The following is a 22259-nucleotide window of genomic DNA, read 5'->3' as shown; positions in this document are numbered from 1 at the left end:
TCCAATTGTTTAGATCTAACTTTATTTGTGTGAAAAGTGTTTTGTAACTGACACTATAATTTTAATTACTACCCCCTTTTCTTGGACATTGGTTCCTGAAATTTACTAGTCTTTCCTCATCATTGATATTCTTCTTCCTTTATTTTATTTGACTTTGTAGTATCTGGTTTGGAAGATATATGGACAGTTTCTCCCTCTCCCTCTATCTTTAGTTCAAGCATATGTGTATATGCATATATATTTTACACACACACACACACACACACGCACACACATATATTTTATCAGCCCTCATTATATGTTCTCCATGTTTGAACAAGAGGCCATCATGAGGCCATGGAGAATACTAAGTCTGGATTCAAATCCTGTCTCAGACATTTACTAGCTCTGTGATTCTGAGCAAGTCTGTTAACCCTATTTGCTTCAGTTTCCTCATCTGTAAAATGAGCTGAAGAAGGAAATGGCAAGCCATTCCAATATCTCTGCCATGAGTACACCAATGGGGTCTTCCTAATTTCATGCCAGCATTCTATCACTATGCCACCTAGCTATCCTGGCTTTCCCATTACAAAAGGGAATTGTACCTGTATTTCAGAACTAAAATAATTTAGCTTTTCATAAGAACAGTGCATATGTCTTAGAGTATCAAGTTGTTTAATGTTTTATCAAAGCAAAGTCACCTAAATTAGTGAGTCCCTTGGTTTATTTCTTATCAAATAACTCAGTATAGTTTTTTAAATTAGTTTTTTTATTGACAAAACATTTGCATGGGTAATTTTTCAACATTGTCACTTGCACTCACTTCTATTCCAGTTTTTCCTTTTCCTCTCTCCACCTTCTCCCCTAGATCTCAGTATAGTTTTTTAAAGAGAAATCCCCATTTTATATTCAACTTCTAGTTTGTTTTTTACTTTGGATTTTATTTGAGAGCAGGACTAAGAATCCTGATTCACAACAATAAATTGTTAGTTGTCACTAACACTACTACTCTGGGATGGTTAGTTTGTTTTTTAAATCAAATATTTCCCATACTCTCATTACAAGTCTTCCTGTACCTGCTTCTGGGTACTTATGCCCCAGGTCTGGAACCTGGAATGTACTAGATTCCTTCTTTGTCAAACAGTTCTTGATTCTGTCATACCAAAGTTCCCAGTGTTTAAGGTTTGGTGTTTTTACTGTATGTGGGGAAAGAAGGAGGGAAAGTTTACAGAAGCTGGGTGAGACCTAAAAGATTATTTCAATCAGGGTTTCTTAACCTGAGATCTATAGAAGAATATGGACAGATCTCAAAGGATTCATAAACTGGGATGGGGAAAAAAATTAAATTTTACTTCTATAAAATTGACTTCCTTCATAATCCTTTGCATTTTATTTTATGCATTTAAAAACATTTTTTTGAAGAGGGTTCCATAGGCTTCACCGGACTACTGAAGAGGTCCATAATGCAACAAAAGGTTAAGAAGTCATTAATTTGACGATGAGGAACTGAGACTTCCCCAAAGTCACACTGGTAGTAGAGTAGTCTTGGACTCCAAACCAAGTATTACCCCCATTATGTCCTTATTATTGGGCTCTGGCTTACACATATTCATGGATAGCACTAGAAACAAATATCAAGTCAGGCAGCTGGGACTCTACCTCCTTTCTTCCTACCATGCATTTCCCTCTTTTCCTTGGCTAATTTTAGTTTTTCCTTTTGTGCCAGAAAGGATGAGGGAATAATTTTGTATAAGTCCTTGAACTTGGGCACAATAGAGGTAACTGAGCTAGGATCTCTTCTGTTCTTTACACACACACACACACACACACACACACACACACACACACACACACACACATACACACCCTGAAGATTATACCCAGATTAGGGAAGATACTTATCCCAAATATTTACAGATTGCATTTTCTTCAAGTGGATTGGAAAGGTAATACCTCCTTAGCATGAATTCTGACCACTTTCAGAAATCTGGGCTTTCTCTTGCTGCAGATTGGAGAAATCAAGCCAGGTTCGTACCGTATCCAGCAGTAATTTATTCTTCAAAGGGAGCCGGTTCCGATACAGGTAAATAGTGACAGTAAGTAGCAGTTAATGGACCTCTTTTCAGATCTTTCTCTGGAGAGCAGTCACTTGGTGTTCCTTGCCCTCTGAACTGAGAAATGAGACTTCTACTTAAAATTCTAGTTTTTCCCCCTCATTATTCTGTCCCCATGTCTCCAGATGGTCCCCTGACTCTTTCTACCCTCAAACAAGGCTAAAGGTCCCAGATAAAAGTGTCCCTTCTCCTTCAGCTTACAATTGTGTCTTCTGGGATCAATTCTTAGAATGTTTTCAGTTCTTAGAAGATCAATTCTTTTGGGATTATACATTTTTTATTTATGTTTTATGCCAGGCCCTATGCTAGACTCTGGAGATGTAAGTATGACAAATAAAACATTCTGTGCTTTCAGTGGACTAACATCCTAATTAGAGGGAATTTGGGGCTGTGAGAGGCAGCTTATTGTAGTGGATACAAATATTGGACTTCCAAATCAAGAAGACTTGACTCAAATCTTATCTCACCAGCTGTGTAATCTTAGACAAGTCATTAAAATTTCTTTGTGCCTCAGTTTCTTCAATTGTAAAATGAGGATAATAATAGCATCTGCCTCACTAGGTTCATCCTTGTGAGGATTGAATGGGCATTTATGTGAAGTGCTATATAAATGTTAGCTATTATTGTGAAATTTCGGGGGGTTGTGGGTATTTTTCTCCCAAAACTTTGCCTTGCTTTTCTGCAACCTATATGCCTACTGGAGAGAAGGTACAATATTCATTGGTGGGTCTGGAGCTTGTCATAGCTCCCAGGTATGGAAAGGGAAGGACCTCTCAATGGCTATCAGGATATTTTGAATTTCTGTATGCCTTCAAACAAGTCTTTCTCAGTGACTAAGTTGCTGCAAAAGATGCTATTACTCCATCAGCTTGATAGTCATTTTGCCTACAGTTCTGACAGTGGCAAGGATTAGGGGGATCGGAGTGGGATTTTGGATCCAGTCCTTACATGTGTTTTCAATTCTTGTTGCTATTTTTATTCTCAAATTGTTTTCAGTGGCCGAGTGGCAAAGGAAGTGATGGAATCTAGTGCCAAGATTAAAAGGGAGCCACCAGAAATACATCGGTAAGAGAAGCAGAAGAGTTAAATCTTAAAGGCTAACATGACTTAGAACGCAGCAGGGTCCTAGATCTCCTCCCCACACCCACCTAAATACAGGCCTCTGGGTAGAAAACAGTAAAGGAAGTCCAGGAAGATGAATGGACAACCCACCAAGGCAGATTCCATCTCCCAGAGAGTGGGGAGGCTCAGGCTCAATTGTGGATCACTTGAAAAGGCTAAAAAACTTCTGTCTTTTTGGAAGAGGGAAGGTTTTTCATAGTATTACTCCTAAAGGGGGGGTCTGGATTCATCCAGTACTGAAGGCATATGCTTTGCACACTCTCTGCTTTGGTGAAAACTGAGTCCAGACAAAGAGGATTTGTCTCAACTTGTATCCAACCTGTTTCAAGTCATAGAATAGGATGGACTTGAGAGGATCCAAGGAGTGGGAAGCTCTGAATTAGATATTCCTGGAGCATGTCCTGGGTGGAAAGAAGAATATTTTATTTTTAAGGAGCTTATAGAAATCCATAGTCCTTGCTATCACCCTTCTGAAACAACTGGTCCAGATAACATTTTCCAGGGTACCCAGAGCCCAAGTCAGAAGAATGCTTCAAAAAGGACTAGTCTGTTTCTCCAAGACCCAACAAAAAGGCATCTCTGTAGTCAGTTCATTTGAAAATCCTAGATACTGGCCCTCTCTAATTGCAGAGGTGATGAGTCAGGATGGGAGTACATAACTGGTCTGAGAAAGATGGAGACAGACCATATAAATCACACAGAAACGTTTGGGGATGTCCAGCTCTGAGAGAGAAGTACCCCTCCCTCCCCCAGGTTATAGTTTTTATGTGTTCTGCAACTATTCTAGAACCAATCAATTAATCACTCAGGTTTTATTTTATGCTCTTCATGTGCCAAGCTCTGGGAATACAAGCACAGCAAATAAAACATTGCCTGCTTTCAGTGAGTTTACATTCTAATGGAGCCAATAAGTACATGTTAAAATGTATACAGCACACACACACACACACACACACACACACACACACAAATTACATCTAAGATAGTTTGGTAGGGGGGACTCTCGGTTCACTGAAGTCTTAGGTAAAGCTTCACAAGAAAAGTGTGCCCAAATTGCAATCTTCGAGGAGAACTCAAGAAGATGGAGACAGGGAGAAAATGTGTCCTAACCATACGTATATCTTTCTAAGAATTAGAAGGATGGTTGTGAGATGTATACAAAGAGGCTAGGCTAGACTACAAGAGTTGGGAGCTGGGGAAATAATATCCAATGAAACTGGCCAGATAGGTTTAGGTCAGATTCTGAAAGGTGTTGGAGTTTATATTTTATCCTTGCTGCAATAGGAATTGACTAGTGCAAAACTCCCCGCTTTGTCTCTACCCATAGGAAAGATTGAGCAGAAGGTGATTTAACCATACATTTGTCTAAAATCTGAAATCAGTGAGAAGCAGAGGTGCTATGAATGAGATGTATGTGGCCAAATAATTGTAGCAGTTTTCTGATCTTCCTAACCCTTCTACCCACAATCCCTCCCTGCCCTTTGGTTTGGGGCTTAACAGGTTCTTCTTTCCTAACCTCAGGGCCGGAATGGTTCCCAGCCGGAGCTGCCCTTCCATCACCCATGGACCAAGATTGAGCAGCGTCCCCAGGACCCGCCGAAGAGCTGTTCACATCTCCATCATGGAAGGTGAGGTTCTCCTTGGTACTCACTGTTCACGTCAAAAAACAAAACAAAACAAAACAACAACAACAACAACAACAACAAAACAAAAACAAACAAAAAAAAAAAAACAGTGGTTTGATTGTGATCAAGTCACTTAACTTGTGCCTGGATCCACCTTTAAAATGACCAATATTGGTCTTGATGGTCTTTATAGTACTTTCCAGATCTAAGTCTATGACTCTCTGATCAATTTGTAGGGATTTCTCTTTTGAGTCTTGAGCTTCTAGCTTTTCTGAAAATGGGACAGGTGCCATTGGAAGCAGCTGCAAGTTTCTTTCAGTGGAATGAGACTATAATTGTTAAAGATGTCCCATGGCTCTGGGAAAAAATGGTTTGCGCGTCAGGCTGAGAAAATCAGTTTACACACACCCACATTTAATTTCCTCATGTAGAGCCAAATAAAATAAAATAAACAGGGGGAATGGCAACATCTCATTTCCCTTCCCTCTTTGAAAAAACGGTTCCTCCTAGCCCAGGCCCAAAGTTATGGGGATTTTCTACCTTTGGCTTTGGGATCTGGTTCAGTCTAGGAAATTGAGAGCCACTGTAGGCTTACCACAATAATGAAAATATACTAAGTAGTACAAGGAAATAGCTTCCTGTGAAACCTAACAGCACCAGTCAGATGCCAACAAGCTCTTGTGAATCCCTCTGCCTAGTTAGTAAAGCCAGAACTCAAGCCTGTCAAACCGTGGAAGGAAAGCTATAGGTCCCAGGGAGTTCCTGACTTATTTCTCATACTAAAGAAACTTCACTTGTTTTGCCTAATTTTGACCAAATCTCCACAACCTTAATGACACAACCATTGAAGCAGAAACCAAGGTAGAGTTTGGGGGTCTGTATTATTCAAATAATTGCCTTAACCTCTGGCTTCTTGGCTTCATTTGAGCTGAAGAGATCTAATTTCTTCCTACTTGCACTCAGCATTTTCCCTAGAAATCCAGCCTATTTTAGTCATTCCTTTTCTTGCTCTTTTATACTTCCCTCCTGTTAGAAGATAATGTGAAAATATGTGTGGGTGTCTATAGGTCTCCATTGAACTGGATGTTCAGATTACTAAGGCCAAAAGCTCTGTAGTCTCCTGGTGGTTAACACAATTTAGGGGGAAGCTCTGGCTGTTACTCCTTATCTGCTGCTGCTAACCTACCTCCTCCTGCCTGCTGAGGATAGGTGTAAGGTTTGGTACATTCTCCCTGAATAGCAGTGGGTTTTTTATAGGCTATTAGGAGGTCTCAAAGAACAAGACAAAAATAGCCAGCTAGCCCTGCTTCAGCTGTGGCTCTCTCCATAATCATAGAGAGCTTGGTGCTCTGTTTCTGGGAATTCCTAAAAATGGTGGTCTTCTCCACGAAGGTCAAACTTCTGGTGAGAAAAAGACCTCTCGAACTCCCCTCTATGATAGACTTACCTCTTCTCAGTAATACAATTATTCAAGGTCTGTTATTCCAAAAGATCCATGATGAAAAATAAGATGCATATTCAGAGAAAAGTCTATAGAGTCAGAATATAGATTAAAGCATACTATTTTCACTTTGGGGGGGTTGGTTTTTTAACATTTTTTCCTTTTTGTTTTTACATGACTAATGTAAAGATATATTTAACATGATTTCACATGTATATCCTATATCAGTTTGCTTGATGTCTTGGGAAGAAGGAGTGGAGGAGAGGGAGAAAAATTTAGAGCCAACATCTTATAAAAAAATGAATGTTGGAAACCATCTTTACATGTAATTAGAAAAAAATAAAATTCTATATTTACAAAAAAGAGAGAGATCACCTGCTACATCATAGAGAGATTTGCTCTTAGAAAGTTGAGAGATACCTCTTGAAATTGCAGATTATTTCAAATACTGAAATAAAATATGACATAAAAATTCAGAGATAGGACTTTGGATAGGCATTTCCTCTAGTCCAAATTATTTAACAACTTGTGAATATGAGGAGGTGAACCAGACTGATAGTTTGAGCTCCATCCACTGCAAAATGGGAATGAGAAGCTATGTAGATTGGTAGTCAAACTATGTCTGTAACTATGAACACATTATTTAACTTCTCTGATGACTTTTTGTTCTAAAATGAGACTAATAATAGATGTGGGTACTGTGGAAGAAAAATACCTTACTCTGCATTTTTGGGCACAAGGCTACTAGAGATAATTTTATTCATTAAATTATTCTAATTATAAGCACATCTGCTTAACCAGAGGAAATCCAAAGGGACAGATATTGATCCTGTAAATCTCTCTTATAAGCCATTTTCAGTCACAATTTTTAGTATAGCTAAATCCTGACTGTTGTGAATATTCTCTTCTCTTCCCCTTCCACCACCAGCAGTCACATATATTTGAACTGATATTATAAAATTTTTTAAATGTGTAACATATGGAAATATTTGGTAGAAATTCAAATTATATGCCACTTCAGGGGATTCATTTCTACTAATTAGAAACTAGCAGTATTTATCCTAAAAAAGGGCAAAATCCCACAATGTTAAAACATTAGTTACAAAGTTCATGTGAAAGTTTAGGTAACAATTTTGATTCATCATATATGAAACATGCAGCCTACAGAAGGATCATTTTCCTAAATCCAATTAAGGGTAAAGATAGGTTAATAACTTTAATTATATTCAGCATATTATACAATGTTCTAAATTGGCTACCATGCTTAGAACTAGAACTTGTGTTTTTCCTTAAATTTGTACTCAATTTCCAGAAAGTAGTTAGGTCTTTGTTAGAGAAGATATAGGCTATGGAGTCAGAACTACCTGAGTTCAAATTCAGCCTCAGACACTTATTAGTTATGTGACCCTGGATAAGTCACTTAACCCCAGTTGTCTCTCAAAATAAATAAATGTGACACACATATTTCAACACGTAGGTTGTTTCAAAATTGGTAATTGAAGAAAAATGGTTCCTCATCCAGACTAGATCAGAAACTTCAGATAAAAGGACTTTTCTAACAAAGGAACCTCAGTATCCTTCCACAAGACTTCCTCACAGAGTTGTTGTCAGGCCCAGATGAGATATTTTTAAGACGCTTGCAAGGTCTAAAGCACTTAATAATTTCAGTTATTATTATTAGCATTACCACAATGGGTGTATTATCCACATTTTTAAAAACAGAAACCCAGAACTGCTGGAGCCCAATTGATTTGTGGGTACACAGAGGATATGAGCTTTAAAACTGACAGTGACACTGCCCCAACTGGTATTGTGATGCTGGGAAAAGATTGTAAATGAACAAGGTGGAAGTCACATTGAGGGGATGCAGAATGGTTGTCATTGTCCTTATTGACAAGAATGAAACCAGTGATACTCCTAAAAAATAAATAAAAATAAAGCTGACAATGAAAAGAAGGTAGTTGGGGATCCTGGCAAGTAGAATGAGGGAAAGAAAGGAAAGGCAAAATGTGGACAGAAACTTGCTTCCTTGGCAATATAAGTGAATAAAAAGGAAAAGATTTGGGCTTTTAAATAGCTAAATAAATACAGCAAAAAGTAAGCCTACAGAAAGAATTTCCAGGAGTTCTTTGAAAAAAAAAAAAAATCACTTCACCTCTAGAATTCTGACCCAGAAACTCAATTGCTTTCCTTATTGTGGGGTTCTAAAAGGGAAGGAGGTGTGACAACCACAAAGAAAAGACCATTGATGCATCTCACCATGGGCTGAAGAACTAAGTCAGGTACTAACCAGCTAAAACCCCAAGGAGCTTGTGGATTTTGGAAAACTGAGCTGTGCTTTGTTCAGGATTTCCAGCAGTTCAGAAGTAACTTATCCCAAGTTTTGGAAGAGGAAGAAAGGAAGGATGAACCTACACATTCTGTTTTGCTAGTAGTTCTCAGAAAGGGAATTTTACCCCTGCAAGGAGCAAAGCCACCTCAGCTCGGCCAACCTGGGATGACACCATCTTCCAACGTATCAGGGTTGCCAGGAACTCTGAAAACACCATTAGGCATGTGGATGAGGCACCTGCTTTCTCTGGAGCTAAGGCTACTCTCATAGCCTCAAGAAAGCCTTTTACCTTATCCTGTCAAGCTCCATGACCTTCCCAGGACAAATAGTGACAGCTTGGCTGGGGTCATGTCTGATGCCCCCAAGATAATCCTGGGTGAAATTGGAAATTGGTAGCAAAAGGTAAATAACTTTTGCAGCGAGTGATAACATCATTTTAAGTGAAAAGGAACCTATCACAAAATCCTCAGGGAAAAACTGCAGTTACCAGAAATACTTCCCAAAGAGTATGTATAGTAACCCAGCTGACAGAGCAGGGCATGCATGTGCCCAGAGAATGCATCTACATGGGTTGAGCTATTGGTCTCAACCAATCCTAGCACAAGCCTGAAATCTGTTCCTAGTTTGCAACAAATAGCTCTCATGCCAACATTTATCTAAAACACTTATTATGAAAAAGTCAAACACAAAATAACTCAAGTCCTCTACCCATCCTCTGAAGTCCCTCAGAAGCCACAGAAGCAATACCGCTCTTACAGAGGTCTCTCCTTAAGGCACTGAGCATTCGCCTCTCCAGAGCTCTCCCCTTCACCATAGCTCTACGCTTTGAGGTTCTGTGGAAACCGGGGATGGAAGTCATGCTGTGGAGCTGGCTTCCACTCCATTCATTCCCTACATATGGACTGATTTTTCAAGCCTGAAGTGACCATCTGTCTCCCAAGAATCAGCATGGGGAAGAGCCTGATAAAGATTCAGACCAGAGTTCCAGTTCAGCTCCGGATGACTAACCATTGTCAGCGGTCCATGAGCGTGCGCGTCCTGAGAATGGGACCCAGACTACAGGGGAGGATTGTGGGTGTCGTGCCCCGGAACATTGTGAGGGCCGCTGCTGGCCACCAGGGTCCTCTGGAACACCTCCGAGGTAACGGCAGATAGCATCCTTTTGTCGTATCCTGTCGCAGCACCTTAGATCTTAGCTAGGACAAGCCGACACAAGCTCCTCTTTCTCTTTCTTCCTCTCCTGCCCCTCTCCCTCCTCGGTTTCCCACCTCAGGCACTGTCTCAGAATGCTGATTTGAACATGACCGTGAAGCCTTTTCTGAGATGGTAAAAATCAAACCCTCAATCCAGGGCTCACCTTAGCAGACACAGTGACATTATCACGGGGGTGTTCTGGCAAAAGTGAGAGTCAGCCTACCATGTAACTTGGACTTGATGCCTCTTTGCCCTCCATTCTTACCCAGATATTTAATCCCTGTTCCTTCCCCCAGCATTCTCAAAGCCCTATCCTGGGCCAAGTGGACCCTTTTCTGAAGTGGCTGCTAATCAGCTGCACTAGTGATGCTGGGGAAGCACAAAGGGGCTCTGTGCTGTCCTTGTAAGGATATGGGCACACTGCCCTGGAATGTTCCAGGGGATCAGGCCGTTGCTGCCAGGTACCTTCTGTACTAGGCAAGAATGGAGTGAGATGAGAAAGGAAAGGAAAGGAATGGATAAAATGGAAAATGGAGCAAGAGTTGATAACACGTAGCTATCAGGTCATTAGGACCATTCGTCATGAATCTATCACTGCCACTACCCCCTGCTCTCTGCTTGCCAAGCAGATGAAGTCAAGGAAACTATACTGAATATGCTATGTCAGGAAAACCATAGTCTAATTCATGACACCGGATGGGGCTTCTCACCTTCACGTTGTTTCAGGACAACTTCTCAGGCTGTACTGAAGACAGTAAGCTAGTAGTCTAGAGGATAGTTCATATCTCTATTGTCTCCCACTAAATTTAGAATCATTTAACACACGCAACTCAATCACTGATCAGTGCCATGCAGCAGGAAATAAAAAAAAATCCAGCTGAATGTCAAGAGACCTGAGGTTTAGTCCTAACTCTGCTGCAAATCACTGGGCCTGGAGGCAGAAAAACCCAAGTTCAAATCCCAACTCAGACCCTACTTACTAGCTGGGTGATCCTGGGCAAGTCATTTCACCCCCTATTTGCTTTAATCTACTGGAGAAGGAAATGGTAAACCACTCCAATGTCTTTGCTAAGAAAGCCCCAAGCCAGTATGGGCTATGGGGTCATGAAGAGTCAGACATAACTGAACGTCAATAATGATATCTACTCTGCCTAGCTCATAGAACTGTGAAGACAAGAGAGGGTAAAGATGCGGAAGCACTTTAAAAGGTATTAAATACCACGCAAATGTGAAACACGCCAGCTAGAAGCTACCATATAGCTTAAGACAGATATTAAACTCTGTCATATGTGCCAAAAGTAGATGGAATGTCAGAAATAGAACAAAATGACAAAATAATTGTAGAAGAAGCCTGACTAATTAATGTCTAACGCATGGCATGAGAAAAGAGACAAAAAGGGTCATTCTCTAACAACCTATCTTTCCTTTGGACAATTAGTTTTTCTCTTCTCACTTCCTCGCTCCTTCCTGGAACCTGGTCAACCAAGAACTTTCTTTTTTTCTTAATACTATTTTTCCAAATACGTGCAAAGATAGTTTTTAACTTTTGCCTTTGTGAAACCTTGTGTCCCAAATTTTTCTACCTCCCTCCCCAAAACGGCAAGCAATCCATTATAATTTAAACATATGCAATTTTCTCAACATATTTCCATATTTGTCATGCTGCACAAATCAGATAAAAATCAGATGAAAAGAGAAAAAAACCACAAGAACAAAAAAAAAAAAAAAGCAAGCAACAAGAAAAAGGTAAAAATACTCTGCTTTGATCATATTCAGTCTCATAGTCCATTCTCTGGATGTGGATGACTCTTTTCATCCAAGTCTATTGGAACTGCCTTGAATCACAACATTGTTGAAGAGCCAAGTTAAATATTACATAATCTTGCTGTATTACTGTGTACAATGTTTTCCGGTTCTGTTCACTCACTTCACTATGTATCAGTTCATGTAAGTCTTCCCAGGATTTTCAGACAGCTGCTTGCTCATTATTTCTTATAGAACTATTTTATATATATATATATATATATATATATATATATATATATATATATTTATTTATTTATTTATTTGTTGAGGCAATTGGGTTAAGTAACTTGCCCAGGGTCACACAGCTAGGAAGTATTAAGTGTCTGAGCCCACAATTGAACTCAGGTCTTCCTGACTTCAGGGCTGGTGCTCTGTCTCCTGCACCTAATAGCTGCCCCCACAATAATATTCCATAACAGTCATATACCATAACTTACTCAGCCATTCCTCAACTGATGGGCATCCATTCAATTTCCAGTTCCTTGCCACTACAAAAAAAGAACTACTACAAACATTTTTGCACATGAACCAAGAGTTTTCAAAGAGATCTTGTAGGATTTAGTTAAGCCATTCACACAAGCTCCTCATACGGCTATCCACAACCAGTCTCTCTCCAACAGATGAATAAAAGGTTGCCCTGAAGGAGAAAAAAAAAGTAACTATGGACCAATAAAACTGAATAGTAACTGCCATTCTTGGAGACTGCTTTGGCTTTAGATACAAGGGTTTGGATCTGTTCAAGGTGAGGTGGTAAAGTGGAAGACTTTCTAGACTGGATTTTTAAGAGGCTCCTGATTCTGTACTTGAGCTTCTTAGAGGGAGTTCTTTGCTTGGGCTCTTCCCTGCTAGCCAGGGCAATAACCCAAAGATTCAAGACTGAGCTATCACTGGTAAAATGAAAGTATAATCTAAGTCATTTTCTTCTTTATGATTAGCTAGCTCCTAGATTCAAATCAGACTTTTATTATTGATAATTCCACCAGTGTTCAATCTAGAATGTATTAAAACATGTTTAGATCTAGAGTAATCTCCAAGAATAGTATTTTTACTTTTCAATTTTATTGGTCCATGTGACTTTTTCCTTAATATGTCAGACATTATGCCTAAATACTAGGGATACAAAAGCAAAAATAATCATTGACGTCCAAGAGCTCACAATCTAAGGGTGGAGACAACATGCAACAAACAAGCTACATACAGATTAAATTTGAAAGAATCAGTAGAGGAAAGGCACCAGAATTAAAAGAAATCAGGAATAGCTTCCTGTAAAACATGGGATTTTATTTGGGACTTGAAGGAATCTAGAGAAGGTAATGAGGAGGAAAAGAATGGAAGACAGTCAGTGAAAATGCTCAGAATCAGAAAATGGGAGTCTGAAATGGGAAATTTCCAGGAGGCCCATATCACTAGGCCACAGAGTAAGTGAAGTATAAGAAGACTAGAAAGGTACGAGGATGTGAGGTCACGAATGGCTTTTAATGGCAAGCAGAGAATTTTATATTTGATCCTAGAGACAATAAGAAGCCACTGGAGTTCACTGGTGGCCAAAGAGCAGATGGATTGGAGGGGACCGAAATTTGAGGCAGACAGACCCACTGGCAGGCTATGATAATAGTCTAGGTATAAAAGGATGAGGATCTGTACCAGGATGGTGGCAGTATGAGAGGAAAGAAGGGGAATATTAAATGTTTATAAAGGTGAAATCTACAGGCTTTGGCAACAGATTTGAGTTTGGTGGTGCTCTCAACAATAATAGGGAAGTTGGGAAGAGGGGAAGGTTTTTGGAGAATGAAAGTAAATTCAGTTTTGAACAAATTGAGTTTAAAACCTTTACAGGACATCTACTTTGAGATATTCAATAGGCAGTAGGAGAGGCAAAACTGGAGGTCAACAAAAAAAGTTAGCACTAGGTAAGATTTGGGAATCATAAACTGAAAGGTGATCATTGAATCCAAGGTAACTGATAATATTGCCAAATGATACAGTAGAGAACTTTTATTCAAAGGACATATGTCAATGAAGATCCAGAAGGGAACCAAAAACCCAGAGAAGAGAGGATCAAGAAGGTTGAGGATTAAGAAAAGAAAAAAAAAATTAGATTTGCCAATTAGATCACTGGTGATTAATTTGGAGTGTGCCATTTTGGAAACAAGGCTTTAGCAAAGGAGAAAAATTTAAAAAGGACCAGAGGAGCAATGTAGATAGAGCAAAGATTATCCTATCTTTGCACAACCATAACAGAGCTCAGTACTCAGGAAGGGCAACAGATGCTTACGCATGTCCTATTTCCTGGTAAGGGAAATGGACAAGGTGGGTGCAATCCAGAGATTCAGTTGAGGACATCTTTCTTAGGAAACAGGAAAAAAGTCTGTGTCCACCATGTCTCTGAATATATACCCACTACTTAGTTCTCTTTCAACCTTTCTGATTTTCTTATGCTTACTCACCAATATATACTATTTGATCCACTGACATTGGCTTCCTGGCTGTTTCATGAATAAGACATTCTTTCTCATGGTTATTTTTTATGGATGTCCTTCATTCCTGGAAAGCTTTCCCTTTCTCTGCTGCAACTGCAGACCATTCTCACTTCCTAACTAAATACTGCTTCCTATAGAAAGCCTTCCTTAACCCTTCCTTATTCTAGTGCCTTGTCTCTGTTATTTCACGTTCATCCTGTATTTAGTTTTCTATGCCTATATTTTTGCCACATCATCTTTCCTATTAGATTATGTTCCTAGGACAGAAATTTTTTTGCTTCTTTTTATATCTATAATACATAACAGGCACTTAATTTTTGATTGATTACACAAATGAGCAGATGTAGAAATTACTCCAGAATTTGTGTTTGTCCATGAATTTGTCCAGTACCAGGAGTTTTAAAAGCTAGTGATTCCCTGCTAATAGCCTGAGTACTAGCCAAGGTTCCCCCAAAAGAATGTCCTGGCTCATCTACGCCCAGAGAGAGGACTTTGGGAACTGAGTGTGGATCACAACATAAAATTCTCACCCTTTGTTATTGTTGGCTTGCATTTTGTTTTCTGACTCATTTTCTTTTCTTTTTGATCTGATTTTTCTTATGCAGTAAGATAATTGTATAAATATTTATATATTGGCTTTAACATGCATAATATTAAAAAAAAAAAAAAAAGAATGTCCAGGCTCATGAACAGGTCATATATCCTTGTTCCAAAAGGAATGAGAAGAGAGCTATATACAGAACTCTACCCTTAAAAGGGCTCAAAGTAGTAAAAACCCTCATTGCCTCAGGGAGGGGGAATTGATTTGTTTGATCTGGCAATCACTCTATCAGTATCTCTCTCTATAAAAGGGAAGTACTCAGTAACGGGAGACCACAAATACCCAGCCCTCCCGTTGACTAGGCGTTGAAGAAACCGTGCTTCCGATGGATCGGGAACCTGTTTTGTTACGGCTGTCCTTTGGCTCATGGGCTGGCTCACAAAATCTTGTGCGCTGAAACTTTAGGCATTAGAGAAATGTGAGCTATCACGAGGACAATGAACAAGTAAGGTGTTCTTTGGGTCTATTTTCAAGAGAGTTTGAGGGGGCGTCAGTTCTCCGAGATACTTTTTTCCCAGTCCTGTTCCCCAGAGTCACAGTCGGAGGTATGAATCCCTTCCTGCCTGACTGCACAGATTACATTCCCAGTACTCCAAGGAAGGCGGCGACGAGGTACTGCAGGAAACAGCCCAGGCTGCGGCTGTTCTGCGGAACAGAATTAGTGTCCGAAGGCCTTCCTCTAGAACCCTAAGTGGAGAAGGAAGGCCCCTTGGGGCAAAAGCGTTCTTTCAGCCTCCTCTCACTAAGCGCATGCTCCGGGGCTCCCCCGCGGATCATGGATCCGAGGGTCCCGTGCTCCGCCCCAGCCCGGCGGCTGTCTCACCAATGACTCCTCTTTCTCCTCGCTCTTCTCGCGCTTAGGTCTGGAGTCCCTTCGGGACAGCGCCCACTCGACCCCAGTCCGATCCACCTCCCACAGCGACACCTTCCTGCCTCACGTGCGGAGCGGCCGGGCAGACAGCAGCGAGCGGGTGGCGGTGATAGCGGACGAGGCCTACAGCCCGGCGGACAGCGTGCTGCCCACGCCCGTGGCGGAGCACAGCCTGGAGCTGATGCTGCTCTCGAGGCAGATCAACGGCGCCCCCTGCAGCATCGAAGAGGAGAAGGAATCGGAAGCCAGCACCCCGACCACGGCAGAAGTGGAGGCGCTGGGGGGCGAGCTGAAGGCCCTGTGTCAAGGCCACAGCGGGCCAGAGGCAGAACAGGTGAATAAGTTTGTTTTAAGTGTCCTCCGTTTGCTCCTTGTGACTGTGGGACTCCTCTTTGTTTTGCTCCTCCTCCTGATCATCCTTACCGAGTCTGACCTTGACATAGCCTTTTTCCGTGATATCCGCCAGACCCCTGAATTTGAACAGTTCCATTATCAATACTTTTATCCCCTCAGGCGATGGTTTGCCTGCAAAATCCGCTCAGTCGTGAGCCTGCTCATTGACACCTGAGAAGGTATGACTCCTCCCATTAACTAGCCAGGTGGACCGAGGAGATACCTGCTACCCGTTCCCAGCAATGGGACCCATCGCGGAACCATCGGCACATATAAGTCCTCCTCTCATGACTCCAAGTACACTGCAGCCTAGGAGGGTTGTTTCCCGGGAGAAGAAAGGGATAGGCTTGAGTCGGGCCTAAATAAACTGGGGAAACTCATTTTCTTCCGAAGTTCTTTCAAGACTGCGGTTCTTTTTCATCTTTCCAATTTGCAGGATAATTTCTGGTTTTGAATTTTGATTTTCATAGATGTGTATTATTTTGAAAGTATCAAATAAAATAATTTATTTTATTATAATTAAGCATTATTCCATTAGTGTCACCCGGCAGATGGGACACTAGTCGAGGACTAGCACTGTTGTATTCTGCAGGAGCCTTTGTAATGGTGCTACTGAGTGCTAGCAGACTGGCCGTGGCAGCCTCAAAGGAATGTGGAGTGCAGCAGTTTCCAAAAAGGGGGATTGCTCGGACTCCTCTCCCAGACAGAATTTTCTCATTAACAGTCATCTGCTTTGAATAGTTTGGAAAGCTGGTTCACATAATCATCCCCTTTAGCAACTGGTCTGAGTTGGATTTATTTTTTTTTCCTTCCCCCCCCCCCAAATCTGAGCAGAGTGTGGGCATCTGAAGGGGCCACTGAAACAGCAGCAGCAGCAGCAGCAACAGGGGTAGGGTAAGTCTCTTCCCTTAGACTAGAGCTCCGTGCACATCAGGGTGTATCTTGTTATATGAACTCATCTGTGGATTTTTCTCCCTCAAGCTTCAAGCCTTTTTTATTGGTCCAGAAGTGTTAAAAGTACTAAGGCAAATGAAATTACTGGCCAAAGATTGCCCATTCAGGAATTTCAGACAAAAGCATAGCTAGCAGCAACCATAGTTTGTTTATGCAAAAGATATTTGATTCAGTGGTACATAATTTGTACCCACCCGAAAAGGACCCTTTCACAATGTATGATTTAAGAAGCAAATGCCATTTTGTTAATCACCTTTTTTTTTTTTTACTTTGTGGAGTGAGCAAATAGAATCTGATTACAAAATGGTTCAAGGAAGAAATTGATCCTGAGGATGAAAAGCTTCCAGAAAAAAACAGAATTTCAACATCAATATCCATGGAGGAGGCCAAGAGAATCAGCGGAGGGGAATTTCTAAGTCTAGAAGGTAAAGAACTGGACTAAATAGGATGGAGTCAATGCTGGGCCATCCTCTTCCTCAGGAAAATGAAGGCCCAATATCTTCACTGAGGGAATCCTCAGCAGCACCTGCCTAAGAACATGCAGGGAAGGCATATGCTCGGAAAGGCACAAGATCTTGCTTTCATCTCAGGGAAAGATTTCTAAGTTATATGGAGCCTAACAAATCTTATTAAGGAAGACTTATAGGGTCTGTGTTCCTGAGACAAATTTCAGGTGGCAGCTGTTTTTATCCCTTGAGGAGCAGAATGAGCAGTTTTCAAGTTAGATCTTCCCTTATTAGGTGCATACTTAGCCAAACCAGCAAATGAACAAGTGAATGAAATGATGAAAACTGGATCCATGATCTTAGCAGAAATCAAGGCTGTTGCACAAGCTTTTTTTTTTTTTTAATACCATTTTATTATTTTTAATAAAAGATGCTTTTTCATGTATAACATTAAAAAATCTTCTCCTGCCATTAGGTTGGCAATTAAATGCTAGGAGCTGGAGATATTTGTGACCATTTCCCTTCAGAAACCTCATGCTATGTGAGGATCATACCCTATGCTAGACAAAAGATGTCTGAACCTGAAAGAACAGGATGATCTGGTGGAATGGATTGTCCCAGAGCCTCCCTGCCAGCAACACTCTTTTTAGCATGACCTCTGGATAGGGTGGCAAACAAACAGACCAAGAATGATGGGAGAAGATATCGGTCACGGAATTTGCTTTCACTTTAAAAAGGAGATGCTGCCATTTGTAACAAGGCTTTTTAGCATAGGACTACAAATTAAAGGTAGACAATGTGAGAAGAGGCTGCCAGGAGCTGGGGGCTGGTTTTAATATGGATATCTACTGTCTTATGCAACATAGCAGATTAACTTTTAGTGTAGTGTTCCTACCTCAGCCTGTAGTAACATGGTGTTTCTATGCAGCAAGTGATAGTTTCAATCCAGACCATTTTCATTATACATGAAAGATACAGTATTTCATTTTCTAATGTGTTACTTGTGTCTAGAGTCCAAATGGTACAATAGTGCTTCACACCACTTCCTGTTGTGAGATTTTGTCCTTTGAACTGTTGTTTTTTTTTTTTTTAAAGAAGAGTTTAACCCAAAAACTATGGACAGAATTTTTTGCTTAGATTTACTTTTGAAATAGACTGAATAACAAACCTCCTTTGTCACTTACTAATGTCATATGGTGTCTCTGCCACACCTTAGTACTGGTCGTGTTTTTAACTCAGTTTTATTATGTGTTCCACAAGATTTCAATTTTCTCTTCCAATTAGTTTTATTTCATAGGAAAAGCATTGGTTTCCAGAGCTTTGTCCATCAGAGGAAACAAATCTTTTACTAAAGAATAGTGTACTGCGTCCTTTAAGCAGGTTAAATTACAGCAAATGTGAATTTCTTAGTTTCATAAAAATAGATGTTAACCCTTTCATGTGCCAAATCTTCAAAAGTTACATTTTCCTTCAATTGATGTACCTTTTTCTACATCCATAATATGTAGTTATCATAAAGTCATTGGTGCCATGAAGACTATTTTTAAAATTAAATAAATATTTAAATATCATGGGAAACGAGTGGATTTGTTGTTGTTTATTTAATTCTAGCAAGTTGGATAACAATGTAGTCAAAAATTATTTATCTCTCTTCCAAGTAGAACTTCACATCTAAACATGTTCAGTGAAGGAGAAGCACTATAAAATCCCCTTCCTTACTTACCCCCATAGCTTTTACTTTATGGCCCTGTCAGGCACAAATTACTAGAACTTAGGAGAAAGGGCACTTTACTCTGATGACACCTGGTTATGACTTAAGATCAAAATTAACACAGAAGAAAGATTTTACATGAACCAAGGAAATCCCCTATCTCTTCCTCCCTCCTTATTGCTTCCAGCACTGACTGGAGAATAAAAAAAAGCACAGGGACTGCAGTGATTTAGCTTGTAAATAGGAGAACAGAAAATATCATTCCACCCAGAATCCAGTGAAGGCCCTACCTACTTACTAGGCAGCATTTTGAGATGATGGTTGGTTGTGGTTCCTGGGATTCATTCAGGGAAGGGTGGTTAAAAAAGAGAAGCTTTGACTTAGGTCAAAGAACCTGGGCTCAGATTCTAGTGGCTCTTTATTGCCTGCTATGACCTGGGGGCAAATCATCTTCCTGGGGCTCCAATAAAGGTGAGATTAGATCAGATGATTCCTAAGGCCCTTTCAAGACCTAAATCTTTTAAAAAATGCCAACAGTTAACCTAGCATTCCCTTGATGTCCTGCTTGTGCTGCTTGAAGGAATACATACAGCAGCTGGGACTTAGGAGGAAATATATCATTCCATTCAGGACGTACTATGAGGAAAGACAGACACCATGTGCTCACATGCGTATATACACAGCTCCCCCTGCATTCACAGGCTACCACTATTCATCAATTTGATTTGGGCCTTTCTGCAAGGAACTAAGATAATAAGGCTCTGATGTTACCCATGAAACCCAGGAGTGTCAAACTATTCTTAACTTGATTTCAATGGGTTCTTAGAAAGGTATTTTTAAATGTTACTATAGACAAGACTAGAACACCGATGAATGAAAAAGACAAACACTCAAATATCAAGTAAAACAGCAAAAACAGGAAGGAGATTTAATTGTATAAAACTATAAATCCTACAGTAAGAAAGATTGGATACCAATTAGCCACCAGAAAGGAATCTGGATCAACAGCTATGCAGCCTCACTTATGCTCAAACAGGTTCTAAAAAGAAAAATCCCAACAAAAATAAATACCAGAAATCTTCCCCCACCTTTGTTTTGGAGGAGATGGTACTCTGTATCTGTCAAGACTTTTTCTGTGGGTCTTTTTTTTTTAAGACTTGTAAGGAGAAGGCTCTTTGTAGGAAAAGGGAGAGTTAAACAGGAAATGTAAGTGATGTAAAAATACAAGATTATCACTTTTTAAAAAAGTTTTAAATAGCATGAATAAACAAAGAGCCAAAGAGGTACTTAATCTGAAAGAACTCCCAATCCACCCAGATTCAGAGTGGTTCTTTTAAAAGGTTGCTCAATCACCCTTGGAAGTAATCAAATAAAAATTAAAGGACAGAGTATCAGACTATCAAACATCTGGAATGACATGTAATTCCACCACTAGAATAATTCTAATTAGAGGATAGATGATTTTTCAAGGTCCCTTCCAGCATCAATCTAGAAACAAATATGGAAATAAAAGCAGATCGACTTAAGTATTGAGTCACAAAAACTTTAATACAGTAACTTTCAAAACATTTAAGTACTTCAAAAACATGTCTATATAAATGCACACAAATCAACCCCCAACTTTTAGAGAAAAAAAAAAACCTCCAGATTTCTATTGCTTCTCCCCAAAAATGAAAAGTGCATACTGCTCATTTTGGCATTATCATATTTATAAAACTGTGTTATAAGACTAGAAATCAATGTTCTTAAGTACCACCTAAACTGAATAAATCAACTCTAGTCAAAGCCAAACCTTGGCAAGTTTTTTGGGTTTTTTTAACCCTTAAAAACATGAATTCTTCCACTAGAATTCCCCCCAGCCAAGATATTCTGAGTTGGGTGCATGACATTGATGGAACAAACAGAGGCAAGACACTCTTCATCAATAAAAGAGTGTACCAGTTCTCCACTCTCATGGAACACATCTATGCTTCTTGGACGAGCCATACTGCCTACAATAAAGCAGTCTTCTTGCTTTGGATCCCAGATAGCTCTGAACCTGCTCAACCACCGTCCTGTGTTGTTATTATGCCTAGTCAGAAAACAGAATTTTTCAAAGGAGATAAGTATATCAAATAATAAAATGAAAAGAATCCACCAAAGAGTTATCCTCTGTTATATTTCTCATTACACTCACTGACTTGTGTTGTCCTCATATAGGAACAAATGCCACATTTCTTTCATGAATATCTATCTGCCTCTTCTGAGCATCTTAATTTACTTCGGCTCATAGAGTAAGAGCTCTCTGTAATGGTGGTTCAAGACAACCTTAATCAGATGTTCAGGTCAATTTAATGCTTAGTGTTTGTATCCTGTAGCATTTCTATACATGATATGACTTTAAAATTGAAATATTTTTAGTGGATATAGAGCGCCATCCCTGAAGTCAGGAGGACCCGAGTTCAAATCTGGCTCAGACTCTTAATACTTCCTGGCTATGTGACCTTGGGCAAGTTACTTAACCCCAAGTGCCTCAGCAAGATAGATAGATAAATTTGAAATATTTGGGGAGTAGTGTAAAGAAATGTGGCATTTTCTTATTCCACACCAAGGTCCTTTATAAATACCCTTTTAAAAAATATGAACCAAGAAGACTTAAGATGACTATTCAATAAGCAATGAAAATACATAACCTCAGAATATCCACACACAGTAAATCTTAGGAAAAAGGAAAAGGCACATGGTGATAAGCATATAAAAGTGCTTGTTCAACAATTTAATGCAATTTAAAGAGGGAAACAGAGAAAGTTTCCCCTTTCAAACTTTCCGCCTAATATGTCTCTGAATTTTACTTATCTTTTTTTCCCTCCAGTAATGCAAGTCCAAGGCAATTTGTCTGTTAATTTGTAGTACAGAGAACTGCCTGGGACACTGAATGATTAAGTATCTGACTTATCTATAGTTCCCTAACTAGTAAAGCATCAGAAGCAGGATCTGAATCTGGGTCTTCCTGACTTCAAGCCCACCCCCTTTACTTAGCAAGAAACACCGTTGACTACATAAATAATCAAAAACCACACATGCAAATTACAGTCCTAGGGAACAGGATAGAAACATAAAACAATCAAAATAGCCTTTGCACTAAAAAAAAGTCACATTTTGTTGAGCGAGAGGAACAGAACAATACATGAACAAACAAATTTTTAGAAGC

The 22259-nt window shown here is 39.8% G+C and overlaps 2 protein-coding genes and 1 long non-coding RNA gene across 18 annotated transcripts in view; 1 reads left to right on the top strand and 2 right to left on the bottom strand.

The window, feature by feature from the left end:
• Positions 1 to 18936, top strand: part of FRMD5 (FERM domain containing 5) — a 392157-nt gene extending 373221 nt beyond the window's left edge. For 7 of the 12 annotated variants that reach the window (XM_074289480.1, XM_074289479.1, XM_074289488.1 and 4 more), the window contains 4 exons: positions 1988 to 2062; positions 3090 to 3158; positions 4737 to 4843; positions 15556 to 18936. In XM_074289480.1, the coding sequence (XP_074145581.1) occupies positions 1988 to 2062; positions 3090 to 3158; positions 4737 to 4843; positions 15556 to 16133 (829 nt within the window). In that variant the 3' untranslated portion in view covers positions 16134 to 18936. The remainder of the gene's footprint in view (positions 1 to 1987; positions 2063 to 3089; positions 3159 to 4736; positions 4844 to 15555) is intronic. The other 5 variants (XM_074289482.1, XM_074289481.1, XM_074289484.1 and 2 more) reach the window with 4 other exon arrangements.
• LOC141556031 (uncharacterized) lies at positions 2012 to 11493 on the bottom strand. The gene is made up of 3 exons (XR_012486410.1): positions 9622 to 11493; positions 4732 to 4865; positions 2012 to 3616 (listed from the first exon to the last, which is right to left on the bottom strand). It is a non-coding gene; the product is annotated as an uncharacterized LOC141556031 (long non-coding RNA).
• A 1662-nt stretch (positions 18937 to 20598) lies between the features above and the next one.
• Positions 20599 to 22259, bottom strand: part of WDR76 (WD repeat domain 76) — a 40044-nt gene continuing 38383 nt past the window's right edge. For all 5 annotated transcript variants that reach the window (XM_074289475.1, XM_074289477.1, XM_074289476.1 and 2 more), the window contains exon 13: positions 20599 to 21140. In XM_074289475.1, the coding sequence (XP_074145576.1) occupies positions 20885 to 21140 (256 nt within the window). In that variant the 3' untranslated portion in view covers positions 20599 to 20884. The remainder of the gene's footprint in view (positions 21141 to 22259) is intronic.

This window comes from Sminthopsis crassicaudata, chromosome 2 (genome assembly GCF_048593235.1).
Source record: "Sminthopsis crassicaudata isolate SCR6 chromosome 2, ASM4859323v1, whole genome shotgun sequence".
NCBI lineage: Eukaryota > Metazoa > Chordata > Mammalia > Dasyuromorphia > Dasyuridae > Sminthopsis > Sminthopsis crassicaudata.
This window is presented reverse-complemented; position numbering and strand designations above follow the sequence as displayed.